The sequence below is a fragment of the Scyliorhinus canicula genome, chromosome 25 (assembly GCF_902713615.1).
Source record: "Scyliorhinus canicula chromosome 25, sScyCan1.1, whole genome shotgun sequence".
NCBI lineage: Eukaryota > Metazoa > Chordata > Chondrichthyes > Carcharhiniformes > Scyliorhinidae > Scyliorhinus > Scyliorhinus canicula.
Genome location: NC_052170.1, coordinates 15,761,033 through 15,775,765, shown reverse-complemented (window position 1 = coordinate 15,775,765; position 14,733 = coordinate 15,761,033). Strand labels below are relative to the sequence as shown.

Here is a 14,733-nt window from a genome sequence, read left to right as displayed (position 1 = left end):
TTTGTTGGTGGACCTCAAAAGAGTGGCCAATCCACATACCCTGCTCGTCTTTTGATTTGTGGGGGGGGGTGAGACCCACGCAGACACGGGGAGAATATGCAAACTCCACACGGACAGTGACCTGCGGCTTGGATTGAACCTGGGACCTCAGCGCCGTGAGGCAACAGAGCTAACCACTGTACCACCGTGCCGCTCTTTTGAGCACCTTTGAAGAGAAAAAGTGACCGTGTTGTACACGGTCACTCTGGCAGGGCGGGGCCTGATAGAGCTGGCAACCGGCTCCATGGAGGTTGGGGCGCTATCTTCACAGGGCTTTGGGGCAGTCAGCGGGGATAGGCTTCAGTGGGAGTCATGTGACTGATCTTATCCCGTGCTCCGGCTATTTCAAGTGAAGGGATGGCTTGGTGAACCGGCAAATCTTTTCCTGCGTCATCATGGAATGTCAATTCAGTGATCCCTGGCAAGAGATTGTTGTAGTCAATATTTTTCCCGCTTCTGGACTGTGATAGAAAGATTCAACAACGCTCGTTAAGAAAACAAAACAAGGCTTTATTTGCGAATTACAATTGCATGCAGAAATGGCTGAAACTTGGAGTCGGACAGCAGTCAAATACAAACTGCTGGGTCCATCCCAAGTCTGCGCTATTACAGAGAAATAGGACGATATTTAACATTATAGAATCAAGATTGTAGAATGCTAAGGAGGTGCTAATGTCGTTAACTGGGAGTGCAATGCCTGTAAGAAAAGGGTTGGAGAATGAATGAAGCCCTGTGGGAGCCTAGTCCAAGTGCATTGATTGCCCTTAAATGTAAAGGCAAACAAATACTGTGATTCAGGGGCGAGGGGTATCGCAAAAAAGGCATGTTGTAAATCAACAAGGGTGAAAATAGTCACTTCTGGTGGGACATTACTAAGGATTGTCGCCGGGTTTGGGACAATAGGATGTAAGGGTTCCACTATCTGATTAATACACCGGAGATCTTGGACCAAACGCCATTCGGATTGTCTTCCTATCTTAGGAACTGGAAGAATCGGGGTGTTAGATAGAACACAGAACATAGAACATTACAGCGCAGTACGGGCTCTTCAGCCCTCGATGTTGCGCCGACCCGTGAAACCATCTGAAGCCTATCTGACCTACACTATTCCATTTTCATCCATATGTCTATCCAGTGACCACTTAAATGCTCTTAAATTTGGCGAGTCTACTACTGTTGCAGGCAGTGCGTTCCACACCCCTACTACTCCCTGAGTAAAGAAACTGCCTCTGACATCTGTCGATATCTACCACCCCTCAATTTCAAGCTGTGTCCCCTCGTGTTGGTCATCAGCATCTGAGGAAAAAGACTCTCACTGTCCACCCTATCTAACCCTCTGAAACCCTCGTAAGACCTTCCCTCCATACCAGGCAACATCCTAGTAAATCTCCTCTGAGCCCTTTCCAAAGCTTCCACATCCTTCCTATAATGTGGTGACCAGAACTGCACGCAGTACTCCAGGTGCGGCCGCACCAGAGTTTTGTACAGCTGCAGCATGACTTCATGGCTCCGAAACTCAATCCGCCTACTGATGAAGGCTATCACACCATATGCCTTCTTAACAGCCCTATTAACCTGGGTGGCAACTTTCAGGGATTTATGTACCTGGATGCCGAGATCGCTCTGTTCATCTACACTACCAAGAATCTTGCCATTAGCACAGTACTCTGTACTCCTGTTACTCCTTCCAAAGTGAACCACCTCACACTTTTCCACATTAAACTCTATCTGCCACCTCTCAGCCCAGCTCTGCAGCTTATCTATGTCCCTCTGTAACATATAACATCCTTCAGCACTATCCACAACTCCAGCGACCTTCGTGTCATCTGCAAATTTACTAACCCATCCTTCTACCCCTCTTCCAGGTCATTTATAAAAATGACAAACAGCAGTGGCCCCAAAACAGATCCTTGCGGTACACCACTAGTAACTGAACTCCAGGATGAACATTTGCCATCAACCACCACCCTCTGTCTTCTTTCAGCTAGCCAATTACTGATCCAAACCGCTAAATCACCTTCAATCCCATACTTCCGTATTTTCTGCAATAGCTTACCGTGGGGAACCTTATCAAACGCCTTACTGAAATCCATATACACCACATCAACCGCTTTACCCTCATCCACCTGTTTGGTCAGCTTCTCAAAAAACTCAATAAGGTTTGTGAGGCATGACCTACCCTTCACAAAACCATGTTGAATATCGCTAATCATAAACCCTATTAAAACCCTATCTCTTATAACCTTTTCCAACATTTTACACAACCGAAGTAAGGCTCACAGATCTATAATTACCAGGGTTGTCTCTACTCCCCTTCTTGAATAAGGTGACAACATTTGCTATCCTCCAGTCTTCTGGCACTATTCCGGTCGACAAAGACAACATAAAGATCAAGGACAAAGGCTCTGCAATCTCCTCCCTGGCTTCCCAGAGAATCCCAGGATAAATCCCATCTGGCCCAGGGGACTTATCTACTTTTACACTTTCCAAAATTGCTAACACCTCCTCCTTGTGAACCTCAAACCCATCTAGCCTGGTCGACTGTACCTGAGTATTCTCCTCGACAACATTGTCTTTCTGCAGTGTAAACACTGACGAAAAATATCCATTTAACGCTTCCCCTATCTCGTCTGATTCCACACACAACTTTCCACTACTATCCTTGATTGGCCCTAATCTTACTTTAGTCATTCTTTTGTTCCTGATATACCTATAGAAAGCCTTAGGGTTTTCCATGACCCTATCCGCCAATGACTTTTCGTGTCCTCTCCTCGCTCTTCTTAACTCTCCCTTTCGGTCCTTCCTCGCTAATTTGTAACTCTCAAATGCCCTAACTGAGCCTTCATGTCTCATCCTAACATAAGCCTTCTTCTTCCTCTTGACAAGTGCTTCAAGTTCCTTAGTAAACCACGGTTCCCCTGCTCGATAATTTCCTCCCTGCCTGACAGGTACATACTTATCAAGGACACGCAGTAGCTGTTCCTTGAAAAAGCTCCACATTTCGATTGTACCCATCCCTTGCAGTTTACTTCCCCATCCTATACATCCTACATCTTGCCGAATAGCATCATAATTGCCTTTCCCCCAGCTATAATTCTTGCCTTGCGGTATATACCTATCCCTGCCAATCGCTAAAGTAAACATAACCGAACTGTGATCATTATCACCAAAGTGCTCACCTACATCTAAATCTAACACCTGGCCGGGTTCATTGCCCAATACCAAATCCTATGTGGCATCGCCCCTTGTTGGCCTATCTACATACTGTGTCAGAAAACCCTCCTGCACACACTGCACAAAAACTGACCCATCTATAGTACTCGAACTATAGTATTTCCAGTCAATATTTGGAAAGCTAAAGTCCCCCATAACAACTACCCTGTTACTCTCGCTCCTGTCGAGAATCATCTTTGCAATACTTTCCTCTACATCTCTGGAACTATTCGGAGGTCTACAGACAACTCCCAACAGGGTGACCTCTCCTCTCCTGTTCCTAACCTCGGCCCATACTACCTCAGTAGACGAGTCCTCAAACGTCCTTTCTGCCGCCGTAATACTTTCCTTGATTAACAATGCCAAACACCCCCCTCTTTTACCATCTTCTCTGTTCTTACAGAAACATCTAAATCCAGGAACCTGCAACAACCATTCCTGTCCCTGCTCTACCCATGTCTCCGAAATCGCCACAACATTGAGATCCCAGGTACCAACCCATGCTGCAAGCTCACCCACCTTATTCCGGATGCTCCTGGCGTTGAAGTAGACACATTTCAAACCAGCATCTTGCTTGCCGGTGCCCTCTTTCGAACTTTTAACCCTATCCCTGACCTCACTACTCTCAACATCCTGTACACTGGGACTACAATTTAGGTTCCCATCCCCCTGCTGAATTAGTTTAAACCCCCCCGAAGAGCACTAGCAAATCTCCCCCCCAGAATATTGGTACCCCGTGGACCCCGACTTGGGGCTGCTCCCCTCCTCCTTAAGGATCCCAAAAACACGATCGGAGACATCACTAACCCTGGCACTTGGGAGGCAACATACCAACCGTGAGTCTCTTTTGTTCCCACAGAACCTCCTGTCTGTTCCTCTAACTATGGAGTCCCCAATGACAAGTGCTCTGTTCCTCTTCTCCCTTCCCTTCTGAGCAACAGGGACAGACTCTGTGCCAGAGACAAGTGCCCCATTGCTTACCCCTGGTAAGTCCCAACAATATCCAAAACGGTATACTTGTTATTGAGGGGAACGACCACAGGGGATCCCTGCACTGCCTGCCAGTTCCCTCTCGTTCCCCTGACGGTAATCCATCTACCTTCTTCTTTTACCTGAGGTGTGACTACCTCCCTATAACTCCTCTCAATAACCCCTCCGCCTCCCGAATGATCCAAAGTTCATCCAGCTCCAGCTCCAGGTCCCCAATGCGGTTCTTGAGGAGCTGCAGTTGGGTGCACTTCCCGCAGATGTAGTCAGCAGGGACACTCGAGGTGACCCTTTCCTCCCACATTCTGCAGGAGGAACATTCAACTGCCCTAACCTCCATTCCCACTGAACTAACTTCCCAACTACTGAAAACGAAAAAAAAATTAAAAGAAACTTGTTAGTTTAGCAATCCGACGGATAGAACTTTTTTTTTGGTTAGAGGAGGAGGATGGGTGGGAGACACTATGTAAGTAGTGTTTTGGGTAAAGCTGTCACTCAAGAACAGCCCCTTCACAAACCACCTTCAATTTACGCTGACCGCACTGCACATATGCAAATCTCCCTGGAACAGCCAATCAGAAGCTCTGCTGCCCTCTGCTGGATGCTTGCCTTCACTCAAACTCCTCGGGTCACTTGCGCAAGTACACCTTCAACTTACGCTGACCGCACTGCACGTATGCAAATCTCCCCGGAACAGCCAAACAGAAGCTCTGCTGCCCTCTGCTGGATTAGCAGAGGGCAGCAGAGGGCGTCTTGGTAAATGCTCTCCAAATCGGGCGAGCATCCTGTATGATCGTAGCAATGAGTGACAGGGCGATTAACATGGTATCAAAATTCCCTGTTGAAGGAATGATTGAATCATGACCGAGACTCCTTCTTCAGTCTCGGGGCGCAAAGGGCACTGTGAAATCGAGGGCAAGGGCATATCAGGTTTGACTTTAATAACAACGGGAGGGACATTAGTGAGACCAACTTCGTGTTTGGAGGCTGCCCATAAATCTGCAGGTGGTTCCGAAGTCGTAGATTGGGCTGAACGATGGTGGTGCAGCGTGCCAATGAGGACAAATGGGCGTTTAAAATATTCTAAAGTGCCTGCGGGTAGGGTTTGACTTCCATTAAAGAAAGGATCAGCTTGTCCTCGTAGTGCAGCTGCCAGAAGCCCCAAGGGCTTGGCACTGTAGACTTTGTTGACAGAAAGGGTCACATGGGGTGACACAAGTCTCGACTGACGCCAGAGGCCGTGGGGTAAATTGACAACAAAGGCAGACCCTTCTTTTCCCTTAGCGAGGCCAACAAAGGAAACGGATTGTAGAGAACCGAGAGCGTCTTGGTAAATGCTCTCCAAATCGGGCAAGCATCCCGTATGATCGTAGCAAAGAGTGACATGTGGATTGGGAATATCTAAGGGACGTGAAAAGTGTGAGGGATCAAAATCAATCGACCACCACTGTGGAGTAGTGAATAGGGGAAAATTTCGAAGCTGGGCCTGCGGGATAGCTGATATAGTAATGCCGTTATCAAGGCAAACTATCTCCACCTGTAAGGGACACAGCAAATCACGACCGGCCAGGTTGACGCCGAGGACGCGAGTAACCGTGAAAGGAATGCAACATTCCCTGCCCTCAAACTGAACAGAGAATAGCTTTGTAAGTGGGTAAACAGCACCTTTCCCCATGAAACCAGCAAGTTCCACATGTTTATCAGAAAGGGGAAAGCTATGGTTCTGAATTAATGTCCAGTCCAATGTAGAATAAGTAGCACCTGTGTCAATCAAAAAGGAGATGGGCACGTCTTCTATGTAAATCGTTGCTGTGGGCTCGTCAGAGTGATCCGCTGAAAGGACTGGAAAGTTCGATCAGGCTAGTCAGTAGGGGTTGAAATCTACCTTGTTGTCAGGTTGCTGGACAATCCCTAGCGTAGTGGCCTATACGTTGGCAGTTGAAGCAAGTGACATTGTATTTATAAATTGAATGCGTGCTCCTCCTCATGAGCATACCGAGCCATGCAATGGGTCACTATATTCTCTCATCTGGACATTAATCTTTTGTAAGACTTCCTGCAGTTTTTAGATTCTTTTTAACAGTGGTACTCAAGGTTAACGTAAAGCTGCCAGCAGAGAACACAGAGCGTTCGGGCGCAGGCTCAGAAGTTATTAAATTCTGCAGCTGGTGACCTCGTATTTGAGACAGTTCTATAAACATTCCATTATTAATGCACTTGTATTACCGCTCCGAATTTGCAGAGTGTCTGTCTGCCTAATAGGGTCAGGTGTCGCTAGTTGCGGTACATCCTTCCTGGGAGAGGGCTATGAGTAGCACATATTTTAGTCAATTTTCAATGATTGATTTTTTAGGCATTGGCTATTCTTAGAGATGTATATTTTTTCTTTGTCAATTCAGAAAAGGTCAACGGTCTGCTGAAATGGTTAATGTTTCCTGCGGAATCTAAGGGGCGGAGAACTTGCCGTGATGCCATTTACGTCTTTTCACGCAATCTAAAACTTATTCATAGTCAATTACTTTTATTCGTAAAGTTACTTCGGAAGGCATTTTCTTTTAAACTGATATAGTGTAAACTGAACAACTTTGAAGAGATAAAGCTTGGGAACATACGCAAGAGAAAATATGAATGTTTTACCCTTGGTTTAAAAACAATTCGAGTATGCATTTTATTGTCCTTCAGAAGAACCACTTGTTATCATAATAAGGCCAGTACAACATTCCAAGCAGTATTTAGTTTACATTATCTGACTTATTTAATTTCGGTCAAAAGCAATATTAAAATTCAGTCATTATTCCCAGCATGCTTCTAAATTGGTAACTCATTAACTTCCCTTCCACAGTTCCCTTCTTGTGGATCTTTTAATCAACACCTTTTAGTAAATTATCATATCCTCCGTACAGAAGGGTGGGTTATAATGTAGGGAGAACGGACGTTATGACGGTTCGCTGGTGTTTATGAGCCTGGCAGCAAGGAGGCAAGGTCAAGGTGGCTAGGGCTGTTCTTCCGTGTCAGTATAACATCACAAGGGGGAGGCTGTGGAGGAAAAGTTTCCTCCTCATTAGGTTGGAGTGATAAATCAAGAAAAGTCGGATTAACAGAGGTAAAGGTTTGTTGCATATTTACGGCTTGCGTATGTGACCGAGTACGTGTCGCTACGGGGGACGCATCAGCGGGAGTTCATTGGTAATGGACCATAAGGGGGAGTCTGGACTTGGGATGGTGCGAATTAGAACATAGAACATAGAACAGTACAGCACAGAACAGGCCCTTCGGCCCTCGATGTTGTGCCGAGCAATGATCACCCTACTCAAACCCATGGATCCAGCCTATACCCGTAACCCAACAACCCCCCCTAACCTTACTTTTTAGGACACTACGGGCAATTTAGCATGGCCAATCCACCTAACCCGCACATCTTTGGACTGTGGGAGGAAACCGGAGCACACGGAGGAAACCCACGCACACACGGGGAGGACGTGCAGACTCCACACAGACAGTGACCCAGCCGGTAATCGAACCTGGGACCCTGGAGCTGTGAAGCATTTATGCTAACCACCATGCTACCGTGCTGCCACGGTAGGATTGTAGGATCGGGGAGTGCAGGATGAGGGTGGGGTACAGGTTCAAATCCTCCTCCCCTCCGTATCGCCTAAATAGGGGAACATCGGCATGCCAGAGCAACTGGGAGGATCCTCCTTTCCTATAATCCGATGGGCCAGGCCTACTTTCCTGCTGACAGGAGGTTTGTTATTGCCAGATTGCTTTTTATCGTTTTGATACTCCCTATCCCAAAGCTCACATTCCCAATTTAAAGTCTCCCAATTTTCTCGCTTTACCATTCACACATCATTAATCCCTTTTTTCTGCGGGCGTTATCTCTCCAACTCATTAATAGTGATTGTTCGTTGCGTTAAGCGAACTGTTCTTTTCCACTGTGAAATTAAAGGTTTCAATTTGAAGCCGGCGTTTCTCTGCAAATAATTTTTTTAGCAACAATGCAATTATCTTAGTTCCAAGGTCCCCCTAGTGGCAGATATCGTTACCTAATTTATTGTTTAAAGCAGCGCTTCAGATAATCTCCGAAAATACGTTCTGAGAGGGGTTTCGGAACACATGAAAAATAGAGGGGAATTGCCCCTAGTTTTATCTAAAGTTGTCCCATAATGTCAGTAAAATGCGCCCCTGGCAAAAAATGTTCAAAAAAAATTCCTGGTACCAAATCAAATTGGCGGGGTCCCTCACCCAAAACTATTCCACAGCCTGTATAAACCTGATCCGGATGGAAAACGAGATCAAGATGGTCCCTGACCTGAGGCTAATCACAATCGGTCCCTGACCCTGAACAACTCTACTCACAGTCAATTTAGATTCGAGCACCGTCACCTGTTTATTACTTCCATCAGGAATCAGGGGTCGAGCCGGCAACCTGAGAGAGAGAGACCAAGGTTAGTCTTACCTTGTGCGGCGTCTGTCTCCTCCCTCCTGCTCGTGGCTCGATCACTTTTTTCGGTCCCCCACAGAAATTCACTCAGGGTATTGGTTTTTTTCTCGCAGCGCCAAGTGTTGTAGTCAATATTTTTCCCGCTTCTGGACTGTGATAGAAAGATTCAACAACGCTCGTTAAGAAAACAAAACAAGGTTTTATTTGCGAATTACAATTGCATGCAGAAATGGCTGAAACTTGGATTCGGAGAGCAGTCAAATACAAACTGCTGGGTCCGTCCCAAGGTCTGCGCTATTACAGAGAAATAGGACGATATTTATACATTATAGAAATCAAGATTATAGATGCTAAGTAGGTGCTAATGTCGTACACTGGGAGTGCAATGCCTGTGAGAAAAGGGTTGGAGAATGAATGAAGCCCTGTGGGAGCCTAGTCCAAGTGTATTGATTGCCCTTAAATGTAAAGGCAAACAAATACTGTGATTCCGTCCAAGTCTGCGCTATTAGAGAGAATAGGGCGATATTATACATTATAGAATCAAGATAACGTGAATACAGCTTGGTCAGGAATTTGATCAAAAGTAAAACATAAGCAATATCATTAAACTGGCATGACCTGCTGACCTTTGAGGACTCGGGGTCTCATATCATTATCTTGTCTTTTGTTCGCATGTTTCAGAAACGGAGCAGACCTGTTTAAAAATGGTAAGAGACGGGTTCTGGCCTATCTTGTCATATTTATTACTGCTTTGGTTATGACGAGTTAGTTTTATCAAGTTTACAGAGCCAGCCAGTTTGTAAGGTCAATTGACCTTTTCTGCTTTTCAAAGCAGGCTTTAAGTTATGAGAGCTTGGCTTTTCTAAAAGCTTTCCACTAAAAGCTGACCACTTTTCCAGAATGCCATTATTTACTTCGTACAACATCACAAGGTGCCACAAACTGGCATTGGAGATGGTAAATTCCAAAATAGACTTTTGCCGTAAATGGCGATGGGTGAATTTTAACCCTTTAACTGCCAATGTGGGCAAAACAGTTTGTGCCGAATTTTGTAAAACTCCATGTTCACTCTTTAGCATAACAAGGTTCAAAACTTCTCCAAATAGGTTTTCTTTTGATGTTGGAATGCCTCCGCCGGATTAGAGAGATGCGGGCAGCCGCATTTAAGATTACAACGTGAAACCCAAAGGACCAATCTGTCTTCGGGACGTTGGCGTCGTTGATTCTTTGTCACTCCCTTTCTCTGCCCTTCTTCTGGCCCGTCTTCCTGAACTTAGCAAGATGGTTGTTTTCATGATCTTGCTAGTGCAAGATCAATTTGCTAAACATGTGACAAGTTTGCAATGCCTGGCCTCTCAGATGGTTTTATCTTTAACCGCTTCCCTTTGTTGTGGAAGTTCATCAATTCTGGTTTGAAGCACTGATAATATCCACAAAAAATCTCAAAATTAGTCAAATTCTCAGCATGTTTAGTTTTGGCCAAGTTTAAGAATTCGGTCTTTCTAATCAATTCTTTGAGCTTCCTTTAGAAGTTGGTATTGAAACTCCATCTGGGAAAGTCCCAGTTCTTTCGATTGTTGGTGGAAATTGGCGTGTATCATCAGAGCTGTCAGAGGGTATTCTGCGAATGGGTTTGTGGCACATGTTGTCGCAGTGGAGACATATTTACCTAAAACACCTCCTGTGTTGATAATGTTTAATGCTGACTTTGAACATCAAGTGGGAAAAAAGGTCTAAGGTCAGGATTTTCTGACCCTGCCACAGGCGATGCCACTGGCCACCCAAAGGTCCATTGACTTTGGTGGACTGGAAGACCCCAATGAGTGGGCAGGCTGGATAAACCTAGGCCTATGTTTTGTAAGGTTAAGTTTTAGTTTTGTTATAACCTGTCTGATTACTACTGGCTGGGGACTAATGGCAACCCCACAATCCTTAGTGAGTATGATCTACCCAATGAAGTGGGCAGAGAAATCATTGGCAGAGTCACCTGTATAAATAGAGATGGCCAGTGTGGAACCAGCTAGAGAGGAGAGCACTGATGGAGTACTGCTGCTGCTATTGTACATATGTAATTGCAAATAAAGTTATTTATTTTCGATTCTACAAACTCGTGCTGGATTCTTTGTGGCTCTCACAAAAGTTTCAAAAATGTTCCAAGATGCTTCACAAGGAAGCAAGCAGTAGTTTACAATGACACCAAGGCACAGAAGGAGACTTAGAGGATGGGTGACTAAATGTTTGGCCAACGTGGTAGGCTTCAAGCCTGGTGTTGATGTGATTTATTGTCACATGAAACCGAAGTGAAAAGTATTTTTCTGCGGCCAAGGGAACACACACAGTATGTACCTAGTAGACAAAAAAAGAATAATCGACAGAGAACATTGACAGTGATTAGTTACAGGCGGAACAAGGGGCCAAACAAAGCAAATACATGAGCAACGTGACAGTGTTCATACAGGGAACAGATCAGTCCGAGGCGGATGTCGTTGAGGAGTCTAGTAGTCTGTGGGGAAGAAGCTGTCTCCTGTGTCTGGATGTGCGGGTCATCAGACTTCTGTATCTTCTGCTGATGGAAGGGTCTGGAAGAAGGCAATGCCCGGGTGGGAGGGGTCTCTGATAAGCTGTCTGCCTTCCTGAGGCAGTGGGAGGTGTAGACAGAATCAATGTGTGGGTGTGTAAGCTTGTGAGATACGTTGGGCTGAGTTCACCACACTCTGCAGTTTCTTGTGATCTTGGGCCGAGCAGTTGCCATACCAGGCTATGATGCAGCCGGATGCGATGGCTCTTCTGGCACACCTGTAGAAGTTTGTGAGAGTCAATGCAGCCATGCCAAATTTCTTTAGCTTCTTGTAGGAAGTAGAGACTTTGTTGTGCTTTCTTAACTGTTGCACGAACATGAGTGGACCAGGACCGGACTGTTGGTGATGGTGACCCCCAGGAACTTAAAGCTATCGACCATCTCCACTTTGGAGCCATTGATGATGATCAGTTCCTTGGTCTTTTTGACACGAAAGGGTGTTTTCGGTACACCATGCAACCAAGTGATTTATTAACCAAGTAAAGCAGGAGAGACAGGCAGAATGGTTTAGGGAGGGAATCCTAGAGCTGAGGGCGTAGACTGTTTTTGGCACAGCAATCTAGGGCAGTAGGGACAGAGAGATGCACAATCAGCATGTGTTGGAGGATCGGAGACCTTGCGGGTCTGTCGGGTTGAAGGACTTTAGGGAGATAAGGAGTGGTGAAGTTTTGGAGTGATTTGAACACAAGATGATAGATCAGCAAGAAGAGAAGTGATGGTTGAATTGGATTTCGTGTGAATATTTTCCTCAAACATGTAAATTTTAATTTTACTTCCAGTGATCTATTTTGTCAATGGATGGCGTCCAGAGAGAACAGAGGGCAAACAATGTGAGACTGGATTCTATCGTGTACCGAACATGACCTGCATTGGTGAGTGATACATGAAGACTACTTTCTCTTCCTCTCTTACTCTCGGATATATATCTGAAACAAAATGAAAACCAGATAGCAGTAAGACTTGGCGGGTGACTTTCTACCACCATTTTCGATGGGTTAGAATGCAGCAGAGAGGGAGAATTGAAGGGGAGTCCCAAAATTGTTTTCAAGCCACCGGGATTTCCAATGGCGGACAGAATCTGCGGGGGCACACGGATAAGTACAGTCCCCAGAGGGGATAGGGTCATGCCAGAGGGGCATGACCCTCTGTGCCAATGGGGGAGGAACTATCCCACATGCTTTGGGGAGGGGCTGGTCCCACAATATGTCCCGTGTCTATGGCAAGGATTCTTTTTTTTGATCAGAGTGTTTTTTTGAGAGCCGCTGTTGCTGACGTGATACCGTGTGACCCGCCCTCCTTGTTTTTTCTCGGCAAAATATCGGAAAATATGACGCAAAAAAGCCAGCACTTGGCCAAAACAACAGAAAAGCACACCCGTACAATTCTCAGAGTGAAATTCAATGAAATGTAAGGTGGTTCATTTAGCGAAGAGATTTAAGGAGGTTGTTGCTCTCTTGTGGTCCAGGGGGTAGCACCACAGCCTCTAAGTCAGAAGCTCTGGGTGTGAGTCCTGCTCCAGGACCTGATGGCCACAGAAGGTGCGGTCACACTGTGGCCAAACGGGCGCGATTCTCCGCAAATGCGGAGAGTCGTAAAGGCTGCCGTGAAACTGGCCGTGTTCACGGCAGCCTCCGCGCCCCCTCCCGGGACCCGATTCTCCCCCCCGGGCGGGGCTAGCAGCGCGGCCCCATGAAGCACGGCATCGCGGGCTTAGCGACTGTCGCTAAGCCCGCGCGCCAAGCGTCACAGCGGCTGACGCGCACAATGACGTCAGCCGCGCATGCGCGGATTGGACGGCTCCAACCCGCGCATGCGCATATGACGTCATCACGCATATGCGTCAAACCCGCGCATGCGCGGGTCGTCATGCCCCTCAGCCGCCCCGCGGACTGATCCTGCGGGGCGGCGGAGGAACAAAGAGTGCGCGGGTATCGGACCCGCTGCCCGCGATCGGTGGGCACCGATCGCGGGCCCATGCCACCCTTGGCACGACCATGGTGCGGCCGTGCCAATCGGTGCCATGGTTGTCCGGGACGGCACTTTGCGCCCATTTTCACGAACGGTGAGAGCAGGTGTGTTTGCGTTCGTGAAAACGGCCGTAAAGGCCTGGGAACTCGGCCCATCGGCCGGGGAGAATCGCTGTTCGCCGTAAAAAACGGCGAGCAGCGATTCGTGTCGTGGGGCGGCCATGGTGGGGGGGGAGAATAGCGGGAGGTCGGGAAAAATGTCGGGAAGGCCCTCCCGCTATTCTCCGAACCGTCGTGGGCAGCGGAGAATCGCGCCCGTTGATTATCAACCTGAAATTCTCACCAATGCGTCTATGGCAGGGGGTGAGATTCCTGATGAACTGTGCTTGATGTGGAGAGGTGCCCCTCAAGCTCAAGCTGTTAGTCACCTGTTCCAGGAAAAACTAGCTGTGGAAACTGACATAAGCAGGTGATCTGTCTGCCTTGTGTGCCATCTGTCTGCCTTGTGTGCCTTGTGACGCAGAACAAGGCCAGCAGCGAGTGTTCAATTGCTGTATTGGCTGAGGTTATTCATGAAGGCCCCTTGCCTGAGGCACGGTGATCCTCAGGTTAACCATCACCAATCAGCTCTCCCCCTCAAAGGGGAAAGCAGCATCCAGTCATTTACGATGATGGTGCTTTAATTACTTTATTAATGTATTGAAGGGGAAGATCATTGCAGGCATGACAGGGGAGTAGATATCTGATGCCAAAACTTTATAGAGTGTGGGGAGGCTTGTGTAGTGCACATACATCACTGCAGATTAGATGGGCTGATATTCGTGCTGTGGATTCAGTGCAGTTGTAGGATTATAAATGTATCTGTACAGTGCATTAATAATTTATTAACATGAAGATAGATTCAAATAAGTGACTTATATTCCTCATTCCCTGGAGATCTCATAGAATCCCAAGAGCACAGAAGGAGGCCTTTCAGCCCATTGACTCTGCACCGACTCTCAAAAGAGCACATTTCCTCGTCCCGTTCCCCCGCCCTATACCCATAACACTTTGATCACGGCCAATCCGCCTAACCTGAGCATCTTTGGACTGTGGAGGGAACAGGAGCACCCAGAGGAAACCCACGCAGGCATGGGGATAACGTGCAAACTTCCCAAGGCCAGAATCATACCCAGGTCCCCGGCACTGTGAGGCAGCAGTGCTAACCACTGTGCCACCTTTATGCACCTGAATTTCTGCCCTGGTATGAGTTCATGATGTCTTGTCACCACCATGAAAAAAGCGTTTGGATTATCTGCTATATATGTTTAATAGTGGTCCCGCACTTGCAGTAAATAACACAATTCCGGATCTTCCTGGTAACCCAGCGTTGCATTTAGGCAGTACTCCAATGATGCGCTGGAGAATCTCTCCAGGAAGTTCCCACATGAGGTTTACCCGGCAGTAGCCCAGAAGTACAAACTGACAACGCTGAGAGCGATCAGTCAGAATGGACATAAATCGTT

The 14,733-nt window shown here is 46.9% G+C and overlaps 1 protein-coding gene across 1 annotated transcript in view; it reads left to right on the top strand.

Moving 5' to 3' along the window:
• The window catches only part of LOC119957244 (adhesion G protein-coupled receptor E2-like), a 72,392-nt gene that overhangs the window by 954 nt on the left and 56,705 nt on the right, over positions 1-14,733 (top strand). The window contains exon 2 of the mRNA XM_038785089.1: positions 12,041-12,133. Coding sequence (XP_038641017.1) covers positions 12,041-12,133 — 93 coding nt within the window. The remainder of the gene's footprint in view (positions 1-12,040; positions 12,134-14,733) is intronic.